General features: G+C 48.7%; 1 protein-coding gene across 16 annotated transcripts in view; it reads right to left on the reverse strand.

Annotated features, from left to right (window-relative positions):
• Positions 1–12,839: 12,839 nt before the first annotated feature.
• The window catches only part of CD2H10orf90 (chromosome D2 C10orf90 homolog), a 259,408-nt gene continuing 256,464 nt past the window's right edge, over positions 12,840–15,783 (reverse strand). For 14 of the 16 annotated variants that reach the window (XM_053207042.1, XM_053207039.1, XM_053207036.1 and 11 more), the window contains 2 exons: positions 13,857–13,956; positions 12,840–13,768 (listed from right to left, as the gene is read on the reverse strand). In XM_053207042.1, the coding sequence (XP_053063017.1) occupies positions 13,730–13,768; positions 13,857–13,956 (139 nt within the window). In that variant the 3' untranslated portion in view covers positions 12,840–13,729. Of the gene's footprint in view, positions 13,769–13,856; positions 13,977–15,783 lie in introns of those variants that run through there. The other 2 variants (XM_053207037.1, XM_053207040.1) reach the window with 2 other exon arrangements.

Here is a 15,783-nt window from a genome sequence, read left to right on the forward strand (position 1 = left end):
CCGTCTGCTGCCCTTGAAAACATCAAAGAACAGCTGCTCGCTGGGACATAATGGTTGTCTTTGTTACCCCTTGAAGGACTGGAACCTTTAAAATGTCACTTCCCCGCAGATTTCACTCGGCCAAAGTGAAACCGATTTTAAAGTTACAACTTGCACTTGGAGGTTTACTTGCTGGGGGTCGCGTCCCTTTCTGCCTTTCAGCTGGCTCACCCCTTGGGGCTGACACAGACATACGGGGCTCTCTCGGAAACCCTAAAATGCTTGCAGTTTCTAAATCTTTCCTCCCGGGGCTTAAAGAAGGAGGCACCCCCAAGGATGTCCTAGAGCTATGACCGAGCACTTTGGCATTAAGGACATTTGGTATTCTTCCTGACTTCCTTGTGTCTCCAAGCGGCAATTCTGGTTGTGTTCGTCTTAGAAATGACTGCTTTTGTAAGACTGGACGGATCACCGGAGAGAGTAGCCAATTCCTTTCCTGTCCTGGCCTGGCATCTGCTGGCGAGTAGGCCTGCTCTTTGGGGCAATGAGCTCAGGCCGTCGTCTGCTCAGGACGTAGAGCCTGCGTTTATTCTGGATGCCGGCAAGAAGGTTGGCAAAGAATCGCATCCTGCTTTTCCAAGTCGAGGCTAGGTCCTGCCCCGCGCCCCACCCCGCCCCCCACCCCAGGCTTAAAAGCCCATGAGCCTCCATCTGCATTTTTTGCCTCCAAGGCTTGGCTCAGGGGGGCCCCTAGGTTTCTTCATAAGGTCACTTCCAGATGGTGCAGTGGCTTCCAGAACGATTCCGAGGGTGCACGTGGGCTTCGCAGGAGAGAAGGCAGCCGTTGGTTACGGAATGGCCTTGGGCATGCAATGGGGAGAAAGTCCTCTTTGCAGGCCCCCGAGGAGTCTGTGCTCCCTGTCCCTATTAGAGGGGTTCTCTGGCAAGTAGTGGTTGAGACTCCCGGGGTCTGGGCTCCCTCTTCTCAGCAGGAGAGGTGAGCTTGGCCTGCAGACCAGATGGCTTCCCCATTTAGTGGGGCTTCTTTCTCAGGGGATTCATTGACCACCCCCCCCCACCGACACCCCCATGCACACATCCCACCCACCTGAACCCTTAGTCTACAACATTGTTGTTCTCTCCCAGCAGTAATGAGTACTTCACACACGACCTCTTGACAGGCGTGTTAAGATTTCTTCAAACGGATGTACGGGTTTCCATAGCCATTTCTCTGTTGTTGGACATTTGGCTCATTCCCATTTTTTTTTTTCCTCTTAAACAGAAGACTGTAGTTAAATTTCTTTCATAACGCCCTTTCAAAACTTTCGAAGGTTCTAGAATTCTAGCGTAGGATTGTTAGTTCAAAAGCAGCTTAGATATACACGTCTAAGTTGATTTCAAAAGAGTTGTAGCAATGTATTGTCCAGACAGCAATTTTTTTTTGTTTTTATTTGAGAGAGAGAGAGAGAGAAAGAGAGAGAGAGAGAGCGTGTGCCCACACAAGTGGGGGAGGAGCAGAGGCAGAGGGAGAGTGAATCTTAAGCAGGCTCCGTGCTGAGCGTGGGTTCCATCCCACCATCCTGGGATTACAATCTGATCCGAAATCAAGAGTCTGATGCTCAACCAACTGAGCCACCCAGGCACCCCCAGACAGTAATTTTTAAAATTACTTTAAGAATTTGAGAGGTAAATAGTTGTGATTTAGATCTTAAGAGAACATAATTTGTTGTTTTCATCTAATTACAAAGGTAGAAAAATTGGAAAATATAAAAAAAACCATAAAAACGTACAAAGGTCACTATTTCCTGGGAGAAGATGAGTTCTGCAACATACTATCAAATCGTTCAGAAAAAATAATATTTAAAGCTTTACATGACGTGTGTGATGCGACAGGTGTATACATCATGTTATAAATGTGTGTTGTGGGTATAACAGGTATGTTATATACGTCATACATGTGAAATAGAAATGTTACACATTATATATATATCATGTACAATTATATCTAAATTACATAATTTATGTGTATATACATATTATGCATAATATAAAATATTTTATAGACAGAGTCACAATTTGTAGTGTGTGTGTGTGTGTGTGCGCACATGTGCATGTGGAGAGGGAGGGAGGGAGAGAACAATAAAGAAAATGTGGCAAGATGTTAACACCGTTGGTGAGTCTGGGTGAAGGTACGTGAGCACCCTTCGTACTATGCTTGGAATTTACCTCTAATTGTGATTCTATTTTAAAATATAATTTATAGCTTTTGGATAATATACTTTCTGGGTTTTTTCCCCTCTGCTTAAGAACACTGTTTTTCTGCCAATTTAGGGTTCATATTATTCAGCTTTTTTAGCAGCAGCTTCCTCGCCTCACACTCTACCATAAATATGTTGCCATGACCTCGGTACATCATCTTATGGATGTGAGCAATTTCCTTCCTGTGGAACTTTTAAGTTGTTTCCAATTTTTCACTATTAAAAATAATATTTCAGTAAGTGTCCCTGGACACAAATCTTTAACCACGTCTTTGGTAAACTTCCCTGCTGGGAAGGGCTGCTAACACAAATTGCCCAACGCCGCTGGACGGGTTGCGCTCATCCGCTCGGCCACTGGACATGCAGGGGCACGGCTTTGTCAGGTGCCAGAAACAGAACCCTGTTCTGAGCAGCTCAGCGGGGAAGCGGGCTCTCCTGTGGGCCTGTGGAGGGTTTGAGGGGCTCCAGATGCAGGAAGCAAAGCCTGGCATTGCGGACCTGCCTGGAGTGTCTCCGTTTTGCAGCCATTTCCCCTGCTTCATCCACTCTCAGCAGGCTGGTGGCTTCTTTGCAAAGCTCTGAGTTCTCACCCTTCTTCCCTTCCACCAAGGGAGACTTTGATTCCTGGGGGCGTCAGCTCTGGCTTCAGACCGCGCACTTGAGGGGCTCTCCCCGGTTTAGGCAGGTGGGCTAACGTGTGGTGGGCGCCGTGTGGACAGAGGACGGATGTCCTACAACTGACCAGGACCAGAGAGGCAGCGCCCACACTTCGAACTCACACTGTTCCCCGTGCATTTTCCTACAGTTTGCTTTCACTCGTACTCTTCAAAAGAAAAAAGAAAAAATGGAAAATTGGATAGATCGAAATGTTTCATGATTTGAAGTGCATTTATATGAATGCTTGTGCATGTTTGTTCACCATTTATCTTTCTTCTGTGAAAGGCTTGTTCACGTCCCGCCGCCCTATTTCTACTGAATCCCTTTCTTCCTTCACTGACCTGTATCGGGCCTTTATAAAAGACGTTTTCCTTTGTCATAGAGTTCAAGTATCTGTCCCACTTTGCTATTCAGCTTTGTACAGTGTTTAGGGTATCTTTTAACATCCAGCAATTTCTCGTTTTTGAGTAATCGAATCTAAGTGGGTTTGCTTTGCTTTGTTTTTTGCTACAGCTCAACATTTCTAGAAATGCTTCCTCCTTTGCTTTCACTAGAAAGGTTTGCCTTCCGCGTGTTATGCGCTGGTGTTCCACACCACATCTCCTCTCGCTCTACCCACACGGTACCAAGCACAGCACCCCAAGCAGGTGCCCAATCGATATGTGGTTGCTGTGGACGTGAGTGAAGGGTAACGAAAACTCTTTATGCTCTAATGATTTTGAAGATTATTTGCAAGGCGGCCAACGGGAATTCAAGAAGCAATGTCCTAAATGGTACCCTCGTGCCTCTCGGAGGATCTGGCAAATTGAATTCAAACCATATGTGGGGGCTGCCTTTCCCAGGACAATATATTGCTCAGAAGGCAGCGGAGATGAGCTCCCTTTCCATGGCCTGGGAGTCCCATAGCAGGACCAAATGAAGGTTGAAATCGACATCTTCCTTCTCTCCCTTTAGAGATTTGGAGGATGATGTGTACCTTCTAACGTTAATGATTTCTGAAAATTCATAGAGCCGGAACACAGGGCTCATCTGCGAAGAGTAACACAAGTGCCTTGTTTTAAAGTGGGAAGCGGTGTCCACAAGCCCGAGGCAACAAACTGACTGTTACCGCAAATCTGTTCATGATGTCTTTAAGCACATACATGGAGACAACAATAAAATCATTGCGCGGGGCCTCCCGATGGCCCCAGGACTTTGGATCTCATTTTAGAAGGTGCCCACGGAAAACAAAACAAAACAAAACAAAACACCACGTAGTGCACATTTCTAAAAACAAGCCCGCTCCCACAGCGCCCCTGTGCTTTTTCAATTTTGGGGGGCAATCTCTAGTCTGAAATCTTGCGTTTTTGACAGAATTATTGATTCCGTGTTGACCCCTGGACTACAAGATCATGAACTCTCTTGGTCGTAACAAATCAACATCTGTAGAATTGTCTCTTTCACCAACGTCAAGAGAAAGGGAGCCTGGGTTTTCTAAGTAAAGTGTCCGGAGAAAAATGGATATGATTGCACAGATTAGGTCGTTAATAATGCATTTTTAGACGAAGTTAATATTTTATGGGCTGTTAATAATATATGCGTTTGGGGAAATGCAGATATTCTATAGAAGGAAGAGAAAGTAATAAACTTTGAATCTCACATCTTTGTATCACACTGTAGTTGTGACCTATATTTGATGAAAACTTGTCATGATTTTGTATCGAGAATAAAGTTTGATGTAACCTGGAAGGTTCAGAATGCAGGTTCGTTTCTGCTTCTGGCTGAGATTGCTGTCGACAGCACCCCTCCCCTCCTTACCCATCATGCACTTCAGTCACAGCACTGAGCACAATTGCCAAAACGTGGGCTTTGAGGCATCAAGCTGGGGCACGTGAATGGTACTTACCATGTATATACATAAGAAGTCTTTCTCGCCTCTTAGCATATGATTTACACTTAACGGCAATTCTTGCTCAAAACTGGAAAGGGTCTGTCTCTCCCATTACCTTTGGGTTTGAAGAAGAGCTGACTTAGGCGATGTTCGCTTTCCCAGATGGAGCGAGGCACAGAAGGGGGACAAGTAAGGGAAAGCCGGTGAGGCCCAGATGTAACGAAAACCTGGCTGGTGACACTGAGATGAGGACATCCTGACACCCGTGGGTGCCAGGCTCCCTGCCAGTTGCTGAGGAGGAGAAGCAGAGCACGGCTGCTGCCCCCCGGGGGTCCTCGGTCTAGCTGGAACATCACATTATCCCATCATTCTCATGTCAGGAGAAACCTACTTCGTTCCTCCTTATTCTGTAGCACCTGACGTCTCGCTGAGAAGGGTGCGAGTATCCGCGGCAGTTGTTTTCTGATTTTGTTTCCCTGAAGCTCGGAGCTATCCTGTTCCGTAAGTTAAGTCTGATGGAGCTGAGAACACGCAGTCCCCAAATACGGCGTCCGACCATATTTTAAGCATACGTTAAGCGGAAGGAATGTGAGAAAAGCAGGTACAGGAAACACTCCCTGACCACCCCCCACCCCTTCTCCCTGAAGCCGTCGTAAGACCCTGGTGGGAGAGGTGCTTCCCGGGACCCAGAAGAAGGGAGCAGCCTTATCTCGGGGAGGAAGGACACCAGGAGGATTCTGGGTGAGCAGGTCTTCCTAAGTTTCCCGCCCTTTAGTACCCTGAGCTCACACTACCCTTGGTGCCACCATGTTTTCCCATGACAGCGCACTCTCCATCAGAGCTAGGAGAAACACACTCAGCCAACCATTTCTTCAAGAGGTCCTTCCCTGACGACGGCCCCCGTGTCACAGCACATGTATATCAAGTAAATGAGCCTGCTTGTCTCCCGTGAATCCGTTCGTATTGGTTTCCAGGCCTGGCCAAGGGACCCCCAAGAGGGTGGAGGACAAAATTTTCCCCCAAGGGGCACAAGTCTCTTCGGTGTCAGTGAAACGACGTACAACCTTAGTGAGATTTCGTCCGAAAGCACGCCTTTGCTCTTTGGTGCATTCACGCACGTGCGGCACGGGCAGCATAGAGGCTTGGGGTGGTTCTGGAAGGCGACAGGTATGGTTTCCACCTCAGCCCCAACCACCCACCCTCCCTGGGACCGCGCTCCCTCACACCGAACGGAGCTTAGTCCGTGGGTCCCGGCACACTGGCACGCTTCTTCCAGTACAGAGAGGGGCTCCGAGACAGGAGCGCGGGAGGAGAGTCACGGGCATTTGGGGGTGCTCACCTTTCTGCTCTGAGCACCTGCCCTGCAGGAGGACCAGATGGGAGATGGGATCCACGATCCCTTGCCTCACAAAGTACAGCCTTCTCTCTGTGCTGAGTGGGACTCTGGGATTATAAAAGAGCATCCAGGCCCCCAAACAGGCCAGTTTCTTCATCTGATGAAACAGTCGATCTGTTTCGGAGCTGCAGGAAACCGACCTTCACCGAGAGAGGTTAGTCTGCCTCACGGTGGTACCGAAGGGCTTTCCTCAAGAGGGATCCTGACGTGACAATATTCCATTCTTATCTGACCTAGAAGCTCTTTCTTCTCCTTACACCCACACGCTGCAGCCCTAGCTCCCATTAAGAGGAAGCCAGTCCAGAGCCTATCTACCTCCTACTTCCTAGGGCTATTCTGAGGGTAAAGAATGTGAAATGGGCAGGATTTGCAAATGGGTAGATTTTTTTTTTGCCTCAGGAAGAAAAAAAGACAGGGGGAGCTCAGAAAATGAAAAGAGACCACTGAACAGCTTGGAATCGTAAAGCCCGCTCTCTGAACATCTTTCATGAGACAATGGTCTTGAAGCCACGCTTTGTGGGGGAGAAGGAAGTAACTTTCTAAATTCCTTGAGTCTCACGAGCACATTAAGTACTCTGCCTAAGAGACTAGATCCCGCAGATTATATGCCAGGGACAGAGAGAATCCAGGATATGAAATCCACTTCCTCTAGGTTAGACAGAGGAAGGGTTTTCATTTGCTTCTCCGCTATGTTTCCGGGCCTGTCCAGGAGGCATGCAGGAAGGGTGAGGAAGTCCTGGTACCCTGTGCCTGAGAACAGGAAAGCAGAGCCCGGGCAGCAGGGAGAACCAGCAGACCCAAGTTCAGAGAGCACACCTGCTGTAGACCGGGGTAGCTGGTGCCAGCAGCGTGGGCAAGGAATGGTGTGGCTGCAGAGGACGACAAGGGCCCCGTCTTCATCTACTCGGGCTGCCACAAATACCACGGGCTGGGAGCCTTACACAACAGAAACGCTGCACAGTCCGGAGGCTGGGAAGTCTGAGATTGAGGGGCCAACAAGCCATGTTTCATTCTGAGGTCTGTGCTCCTGGCTTAGAGGCAGCCACCTCCTGGTTGTGTGCTCAAATGACCTCTTTGTGCACTTTGTGGGATGGAGTGCAAGCTTTCTGGCGTCTCTTCTTACAAGGACGCTGACCCTGCTGGATCGGGGGCCCATCCTCATGACTTCGCTTAGCTCTAATTACTTCCTCAGGTGCTCTATCTACAAATGCAGCCACACAGGAGGTTAGGGCTTCAACATGTGAACCTGGGGGAACACAAACATTCAGTCCGTAACAGGTCCTTTGCAGTCTGAGGACCCGGGAAGCTGATCTGAGACTGGGTCTTACTGCTCCCAGAGCTTGTCTCATGGGCATAGATGAGACATGAGATACACAGATCGATAACCTTCCGTTTGTCTTTCTCTTATTGCCTTACAAGCCTTAGATGAGAACCTAGGACAGAGTGAGGGAAATCTCTCCTCCCCTACAACATAAAGCACACGGCACGCGTGTGCCATGCAGTTAGCACTCAGAAGAAAAACATTCCAAGCCAGTATTTTTAGAGACATTTGAACTGGGTCCCACGCTCAGCAGGTTTCTGTCCGGGTTTCCTTCTGTTCAGAGGCTGCTCATGACCGACCAATCAGACACCGCTTCGTGTGCGGGGGGGCTGGAAAGTGGGGGAAATCTCACCCAGCCGCTGAGGATAAGGGCTGAAACACCCCACTCTGAAACAAAGACTTCATCACGTTTCACAGATCTGAATCAGTTCCACCATCTAGAAGTCCCGAGGCCCACACATCCCGGTTTCATCTACGCAAAAATATTTGTTACCGATTGGAGAGGCGCAGGCTCAGCCTTGCTAACGAAATGTCACGGGCTACCAAAATCCCAGCAAGCTATCCTGAAGCATTTTGTCATTTTGATTTCACAAACGCTCCGGCTGAGAGAGCAACACTTGGAATTATAATTACGTCAGCATAGAATAATTAAACCCGCCTAACCAGCCTTCACCGTATACTTTTCAACAAAAACAAGCACAAAACTTCTCTACAGGCACTCAATAGATTTCAGCGTTCAGGACAGATTTGGCAACGCGGAATCGTTCAGTGGACCATCGCCGCACATTCCTTCGGTGTCCGTGTAATAACATCGGTCACAAGGAACCACAGTGGATACGACACATACTGTGGTTTTATTTCCTTATAAATCGGCAGCAGTGAAAAGATTTATAATTTCCCTCTCACTGACATCAGTGGGCAAGGAGGCAGGCAGCCTCGTTGGCTTTGATGAAAGGGTATTACACATCGTATGTACTTAACATGGGTGACGGTTGTAATATCTTTTCCCTGATGTCAGTTACAGCTGCTGTCCCATTTCAGGCAGGTCAGGAAAGCCCAGACACCCAGCAAAGGAAGCGTGCTCTGAAAGTCAACCACAGGATGCTTTTTTCCCCTACGTCTTTTACTCTTGGTGCCGTTTCATAAAAAAAAAAAAGATTTAAAGAAACGCATGACGGTTTTTCTCAGCTGCAGTTTGGACCATAAACTTCGCTCTCTTCCATTGTAGGCTTGGGTAAGACTAAGCCAGCATTTTTGAAGATCCCAGAGGCAAGAAGGGGCTCTCTCTCTCCCCCCCTCCCCTCCTCCGAGCTCCCGACGTGCTGAGATCTGAGAGAAAGGCCACGGTTAGGCTGCAGCCTGGCAGGTGACAGCAGCATCCAGAATGTGGACGTGAAAACCTTCTGAGGGAAGCGAGAAGAAAAAAAATGGCACTTTTTCAACGCCTCCCCCTCTAAGACCCACACCCCAGACAACTACCTCAGACAGTCTCTTGGGGTCTCAGGATCAGAACTGTGCCTGAGGCAGCCGACTGGCTTGAAAAAAAAAAACCAGCCCTTGATTCTAGGGGAGACTTGCCAAAGTTGTTGCTAGGTTCCATGTGGAGAAAACATTTGCGTGAAGGAGCCCGCCGCTCCCGGACGAGCAGCCCGACGGCGAGGAGAAAGGAGGGGGGCCCCCGTGGAATCCCGGGGAATTTTCGGACAGCCTGGCTCTCCCGATGAGCAGGGAGACGTCCTGGCAGCCCGGGACAGACAGAGAAGGAGAAAAATCTGGACGGATTGCCAGAGTGTTTCAGTCCTTGGTGCGCTTCCCAAAGGCTCCCGTTGAGAGAGACACCGCGGGCAACTCTCAAGCAGCCGCAAAAGTTCACGCAACATACAAGCGCTGCTGATAGACTCGTTTGAATCACTTCACAGATCATTTCCTTTGCTTTTAAACGGGCACACCAACGCTCCCACACGAAGCCACCGTGAGTCACTTCTGTGCCGCGTTCTCACTTCCTTAACCCACGACGCCTGTGTCCCCGCCGCCGGGCACCTTCCTGCTCATCTTGTCCTTCTGCATCCGACCTGCCTCCTACGCAGACCGTTGGTCATTTGATACAGTCGGAGACCGGGTCCGCTGCCTGCGATTTTTACCCCTAGCGTCGAAATCGGATAACTGCCTAAGGAATGGGGTTTTCAACCACTCTTCAGCAACTGGCGTTTCACAAATAGTTCTTTCAAAGAGCCTCGTTTCATCTGAGCAAGCATTTGCTGACTCACTCGGGGAGCACACAGCTTCCAGGAAGTTTGGTTGGCAATAGATGCTGGCTAAAAAAACCAAGGCAATTGTTTTTCCATTATTCCATTACCAGCTGGCAGAGAGGATAAATACCGAACTAGGAATTTCTCCTTCGACATGAAGTCATGGAGACCACAGTGAGACGGGCTGGTCCTGTTACCGTCTGTCCCTCTCAAGTTATTGCCAGTGCAGCTTGGTTCGAGCTCACGGATATCGGCTACGAGTCTTCAGCTCTGCTCCCTGCTGTATCACTGGAAAGCAGCTCCACGCCAGAACCCAAAGTACGCTCAGCGGTAGAGACATCAGCTCCAGGGGCACCTGGGTGGCTTACTCGGTTGAGCGTCCAATGTTGGCTCAGGTCATGATCTCCCGGTTCGTGAGTGCGAGCCCCAGCTCGGAGCCTGGAGCCTGCTTCGGATTCTGTGTCTCCCTCTCTCTCTGGCCCTCCCCTGCCTGCACTCTCTCTCTCTCTCCAAAAAATAAATAAGTAAACATTAAAAAAAAGAGAAAGAAATCAGCTCCAGAACAGATTTGATCACTGAAGATACAAAGGTAGATGCTACTTAGAATTTCAAAATCATTAAAGTCTTTCCTGAGGTCTGATTTTAATAAGAGAACCCAGAAAGTAAGCAACCCATTCTGAGAGAAATATAAGGGATGGCTGTTATGATTCAAGCCTTTACGCCCATATTTATTATAACATGATTGTGTTTCCATTATAACCTTATTAGAACAGAAAGGAAATGCTGGATATCTGAAATTTACTCATCAGCGTTACAAGACAAACAAAAACAAAAGGAAAAAAAAATTCAGTTCAGCAGAAACCGGGACGTTTTTATGTAGCCTTGTCCTGAGCTGGCTGTCCAGAGAAAAGATCAGCTCCAGCCAGACATTACAAATTCCTCAGAATTACCCAGAACTCCACCTCAGGCTGCTTAGTTAAGAAGTGTCCTCAGAAATACCTCATTCAATGGCATTCGATCCCAAGTTGACTTTTACTTATTGTGTGTGTGTGTGTGTGTGTGTGTGTGTGTGTGTGTGTGTATACATTATATGTTTAAATATATACATATATATTTAAGTTTATTTTTATTTATTTTGAGAGAGAGAGAGAGAGCAAGCAGGGGAGGGGCAGAGAGAGAGAGGGAGACAGAATCCCAAGCAGGCTCTGCACCATCAGCTCGGAGTCGGAGGTGGGGCTCAAGCTTACAAACGTAAGATCATAGCCTGAGCCCAAGTCAAGAGCTGGACACTTAACCGACTGAGCCTCCCAGGTGCCCCAAACTTACTGCTTACATTTTAAGACTTGGCATCAGGTTTGCAGAGGGGGTAAGCTCTTCATGGGCAACTTTCAGAAGGTGGATCTATCTAGGAACTCTGAGATACTTGGTTGTTAGGTGACATAAACCCAGTTCTTAGAAAGTGTCGGAGAACAGTCTAGAAGTGGTTGGACCCTGAATTTAAATTTTTGGCTAGGAAAAGCTTGGGAGACTCTCTGAAGATATTAAAGGAAAATAAGAAAAGGTGTGGCAGGATCTTTACCTGAGAAAGACTGTCCTGAACTAATGTAGATTTGACCTAAACTATTTAAAAGAGCACTAAACGTGAATAGAAATTCAGTGTACCATCTTGGAAGTTCAAGGAAGCCGGAATTAACCTCAAGGGTAAGCATCAACCACACTGTTGAAATTGTTTCTAAGGGGGAGAAGAGCTTGAGAGAAAAAGTAAGCTTGCGAAGCATCCTCTTTGTAGGACTGACTGTTGCTGCGGCAACCCACAAAGTTAACGGTCTTTCCGACACACCTGAGCGCCAAGCTGAGGCATGATGGGAAAGAACAACTCACGGCCCCTGCGCCCAAGGTCTCCACTTCTGCATCCGCGTGACAGGACACACTCGGGGTATGCTTGCTTCGGGTCGGGCATGCTTCGCTTCCGAGCACCTTATTCCCACGGATGACTCCGTTCCCATAACGACCGCGAGGAGGTGACGTTTTCTCCGTTTTATAGGTGAAGAAACTGAGGCTGGGCCAAGGAACGTGCTGGGCCAGCGTTCGCCTCTGTCCTCTTGCCCTCGCGAAGCCGCCCTTCTTGCCTGCTCCGTTGAAGTGAATCTGGGCCCTGTGTTTTCCCTCCGCTCGCGGGCACAACGCTAAGCTTTGTCGGTAAAGGAGACTGAGACACTGTGGGAGAGAAGGGTGTCGCCTTCTAGGCCTGGGGCAGTTTGCTCAGCGGGCTCCTGTGGGTCAGGCTGCGGCTGCTTCCCCAGCATGCCCCCCCCAGGCAGTACCAGAGCAAAGTAACATGGCTCCCTGTGCATCTTAGAGATCCGGCTTCTGGAAAGTTCCAGAGGGAGGATTTTCAACCAGATCCATCAGCAGGGCATCGCAGGAACGCCTGTCACCTGCGGAGCCACAATCATCCCTCTGCATCCTATCTGCTCCTTCCAGGACACTGTCGCTGCCACCTGCACACTTCCGAGTTCCCTTGACGTCTCACTCACCAATCCCTCGTTAGTCCAGTCCCGTTATGGTAAATGGTTGTGGACATCATGCTTCCCTGTCCGAGTTGCCGTGTGGTTTCTCTCTCCTGACTGGATCCAGACCGACACCCTTGCCTAAGGGCACAGACCGGGGAGCAGTGCAGCCAAGACCTGAATCCAGAGTCTTCTCCTGACCGTGTTGTTCGATGGTCTCCGGCTGGTGGCTCCTGATACAATGCCCCCAAAGGACAAAGCACCAATTCATCCCGGAGGGCAGGGCAGAGGGGACGGTGTCAGGAGAGAATCTGGGGTTTTTAAGCAGTTTTCTGGCAGATACAGAAATGAAAGGCATTCCAGAAAAGGGGATGGTCTATGCAATATTGGAGGAAGGATGGGGACAGGGGTGCCGGCAGGGCCTGGCTTCTCCCAAGCCTGCTCTCTGGGGACGACCTTCCTCCCCCGGGCATCAGGAAGCACGGGGCTCCTGACCTGGGTGCTGGGGCGGTAAGAGGAGCAGGTCAGAGGCCATTTCTCACCGAGTGTCATCCATAGAGGCTGCTCGGTTTATAAAGCAGAATACACAACAGCGATACTTTAATTTTTGTAATAACTGCATTTATTTCCATTTTTGATAAAAACTAGTTAGGTTCTTAACTCCCCGAACACACATTTATAAATATTGAACAATGTCAATCGTTGGAAGGACAGACGGCAGAGCTGGAGCCATCGGGCCATTTTTGGCGACCTGGCCGGCTTTTGTTTTGGGAGGAGGGGGGCTTTGTGGTAAACACTGAGGTCACCTATAATTTTTTTCCCACCAATTCTGCTCTCCTGGCTTCTGTGGAAACAGAGTCTTTTTCTAGAGGAGGACTCAGAGTGGGGTGGGGTAGTGAGGGTGCCCTGGCCACCCCAGGTCACAGAGGAGCAGGCTGCGTGCCCCCTGGCCTCTGGCAGAGTGCCCACTACCTTCCAAGGTCAGCTTCTAGCATTCTGTGGCCCACACAGCCAGGGAATTTTGAAGAATAATGGGTGCTAACTTGGAGTTTGCAGAACTGGCAAAAGTTGGGATTGATACTTAAAAAGTGATAGATTTAGGTCCCAAAATTTGATTAAAAAAAAAAACAAACCAATAACCCCCCAGGATCTAGGCCCATGTGAACGGATAAGGCCTTCCCGCCTGGTGGGATTTGGCTGAAACTCCAAATCTAAAAGTAAGTCCCAAAGTGGAAAAATGAAGGGACTGTGTCTAGAGGTTTGCATCCCACCGGTCACCCCTCTAGAGTCTGGGGACCCATTTCCTCAAGGGTTACTGTTCTTGTGTGGTTTGGGTAAGCAATTCAGGAAGCTAGGTTTTCCTTTCTGAAAAAAAAAATCCAAAATAAAATAAGTTTTCATTTCATGAAGATGATGCTACGTTTAATGGTTGATCCAGCGTTTGAAGTCATCTCGGGTCCAGGTAGGGGGTCAGCAGGGCGGCCTGTGTTTAGACCGCGTTCCTTTGAAGCAGCTGGTCCAGTAATTGCTAGGGAAGCAGGAGACAAACATGTGAAGTTCAGGTTCAGCATCTGTGAGCCACGCACACATCACACCTGCTGGGGCCAGGCCATTACCTTTTTGAAGACTTCAGCACGGAGTCTGTTACTCTGTAAGATCACTCTTTTCTTTTGTTCTTCTTTTTTCCTTTTAACTTCCGGCAAGTTATTATAGATTCTGAAACAGATTCAGAAAACCTGTGGAATGGTAGCAAGACAACGTGTGCCTGTGGGGGAGCTGTGTCCTGTCTTGTCGGCAGGCTCTCCTTCTACAAAGAGGAGCCCAGCTGGGAGCTGGGAGGCACCCGGACCCAGCGCTGCCCTACCGGCTCTGTCTCCAGAACAGGCGGTGGAAGCTGGGACATCACCAGTGGGCAGCCCACCCCCCCTCCCCCCGCCCCGCCGACCCGGGGTCAAAGCTGAGAAGCCAGCTGTGGGAGTGACCGTCCCTTCTTTGCCACCTCCCCCTCCCACTGTCTAAGACATGCTTGTTTAAAGCGAGAGATTCCAAACCTACTGCTTTGCCCCTCCGTGTAAACTTGCCCCAGGTACCATTTTCCTACAATTTATTTTTACCTTCCTGTGACTCAGAAACAGAGCGCTGAATACATGGAAGTAACAGGAATTGTGCTGGAATAACACACACATAAATGTGTATTTACCTCTTAACGTGATGCCTTCCTAATCAAACTGCTTCCAAATACGTCTCAGGCATACATATTATGCTCTTGTCCTCGTGTAAAATGAGCAGTTTTCAAGGGAAGTGGGGCCCAAGAGACCTTCTTCTGGACCTTTCCTTCCTACCTCCTAACGGGAGCTGTTTGCATACTGACACCAAACAATATTTCTGCGAGAATCCACAGACACAGTAGAGCGGCTGCGCCTGGGCTTTTGGGTTTTGCTAGATACATGGCACGTGGGTCAACACCTTTTTGTCATGTTCTTTCATGTCTGAAAGCCAGACAAAATTTGTTTAATCGGTTCCACTGTTAAAATAGTAATTAACAAGGTATAAAAATATTAATGATGACAAAATTAGCAGGTGACGTTATCTTGGTTTCTGAGCACCGGACTGACCACCTGACGTGAATGTTCTCAATCGTCACAACAGTCGAGAGAGGCACGCAGTGTCCTGCTTCCATAGGAATGAGGAACCCGAGCCCCAGCGAGGCCGGGAGACTCGTGTAAAGTCCGTCAGCTGGAGGATGGGCTGGGCTTCGAACCTTGGTCTGTCCATCCCCACACAGCACTGTCCCCCGACCAGGTAGCAGAAAACGTCCGGGAAAAGCTTATGCCGTTGACACGGTTTGAATGAATAAATGAACACATGGTTGCCATATCCAGGAACTATTCTAGAAAGGGCCAGGGAGAGGACTGTAAGGAATCAGTAGGCAAGCTGAATGTCCCAAAGTTCCATGGTGGAAATCCCTTCAGATGCACAGAGACCGTCTTCCTGACACCAACCATCTGAATCATGTGGGCAAATTCAGATAAAAACTCCGGGTCTCACTCTTAGGGGCCTGGATGCAGTATTTTGTTAAAAGGACTTTCTAAATAACCTACGGTATATCCATACGATGCACCCCGTGGCAGATATTTAAGTGAATGAGGAAAATCATCCATAACTGTATCTTTTGACATAGAAAGACCCCGCAGACATAAAGTGAAAAAAGGCTATGGAAAAAATATATATAATATGATGCCATTTATGGTTAAAAATTGGACAACTGTAGGGGCACCTGGGTGGCTCGGTCAGTTAAGCGTCCGACTTTGGCTCAGGTCATGATCTCGCGGTTTGTGAGTTCCAGCCCCGCGTCGGGCTCTGTGCTGACAGCTCGGAGCCTGGAGCCTGCTTCGGATTCTGGGTCTCCCCCTCTCTCTGCCCCTCCCCCACTTGTGCTCTGTCTCTATCAAAAATAAATAAAATGTAAAAACAAATTGTAAAAAATGGATAATTGTAGATGTATAAATAAAAGTCTATTTTCAGGCACAGAAAGGACACACA

The sequence above is a fragment of the Acinonyx jubatus genome, chromosome D2 (assembly GCF_027475565.1).
Source record: "Acinonyx jubatus isolate Ajub_Pintada_27869175 chromosome D2, VMU_Ajub_asm_v1.0, whole genome shotgun sequence".
NCBI classification, from domain to species: Eukaryota; Metazoa; Chordata; class Mammalia; order Carnivora; family Felidae; genus Acinonyx; species Acinonyx jubatus.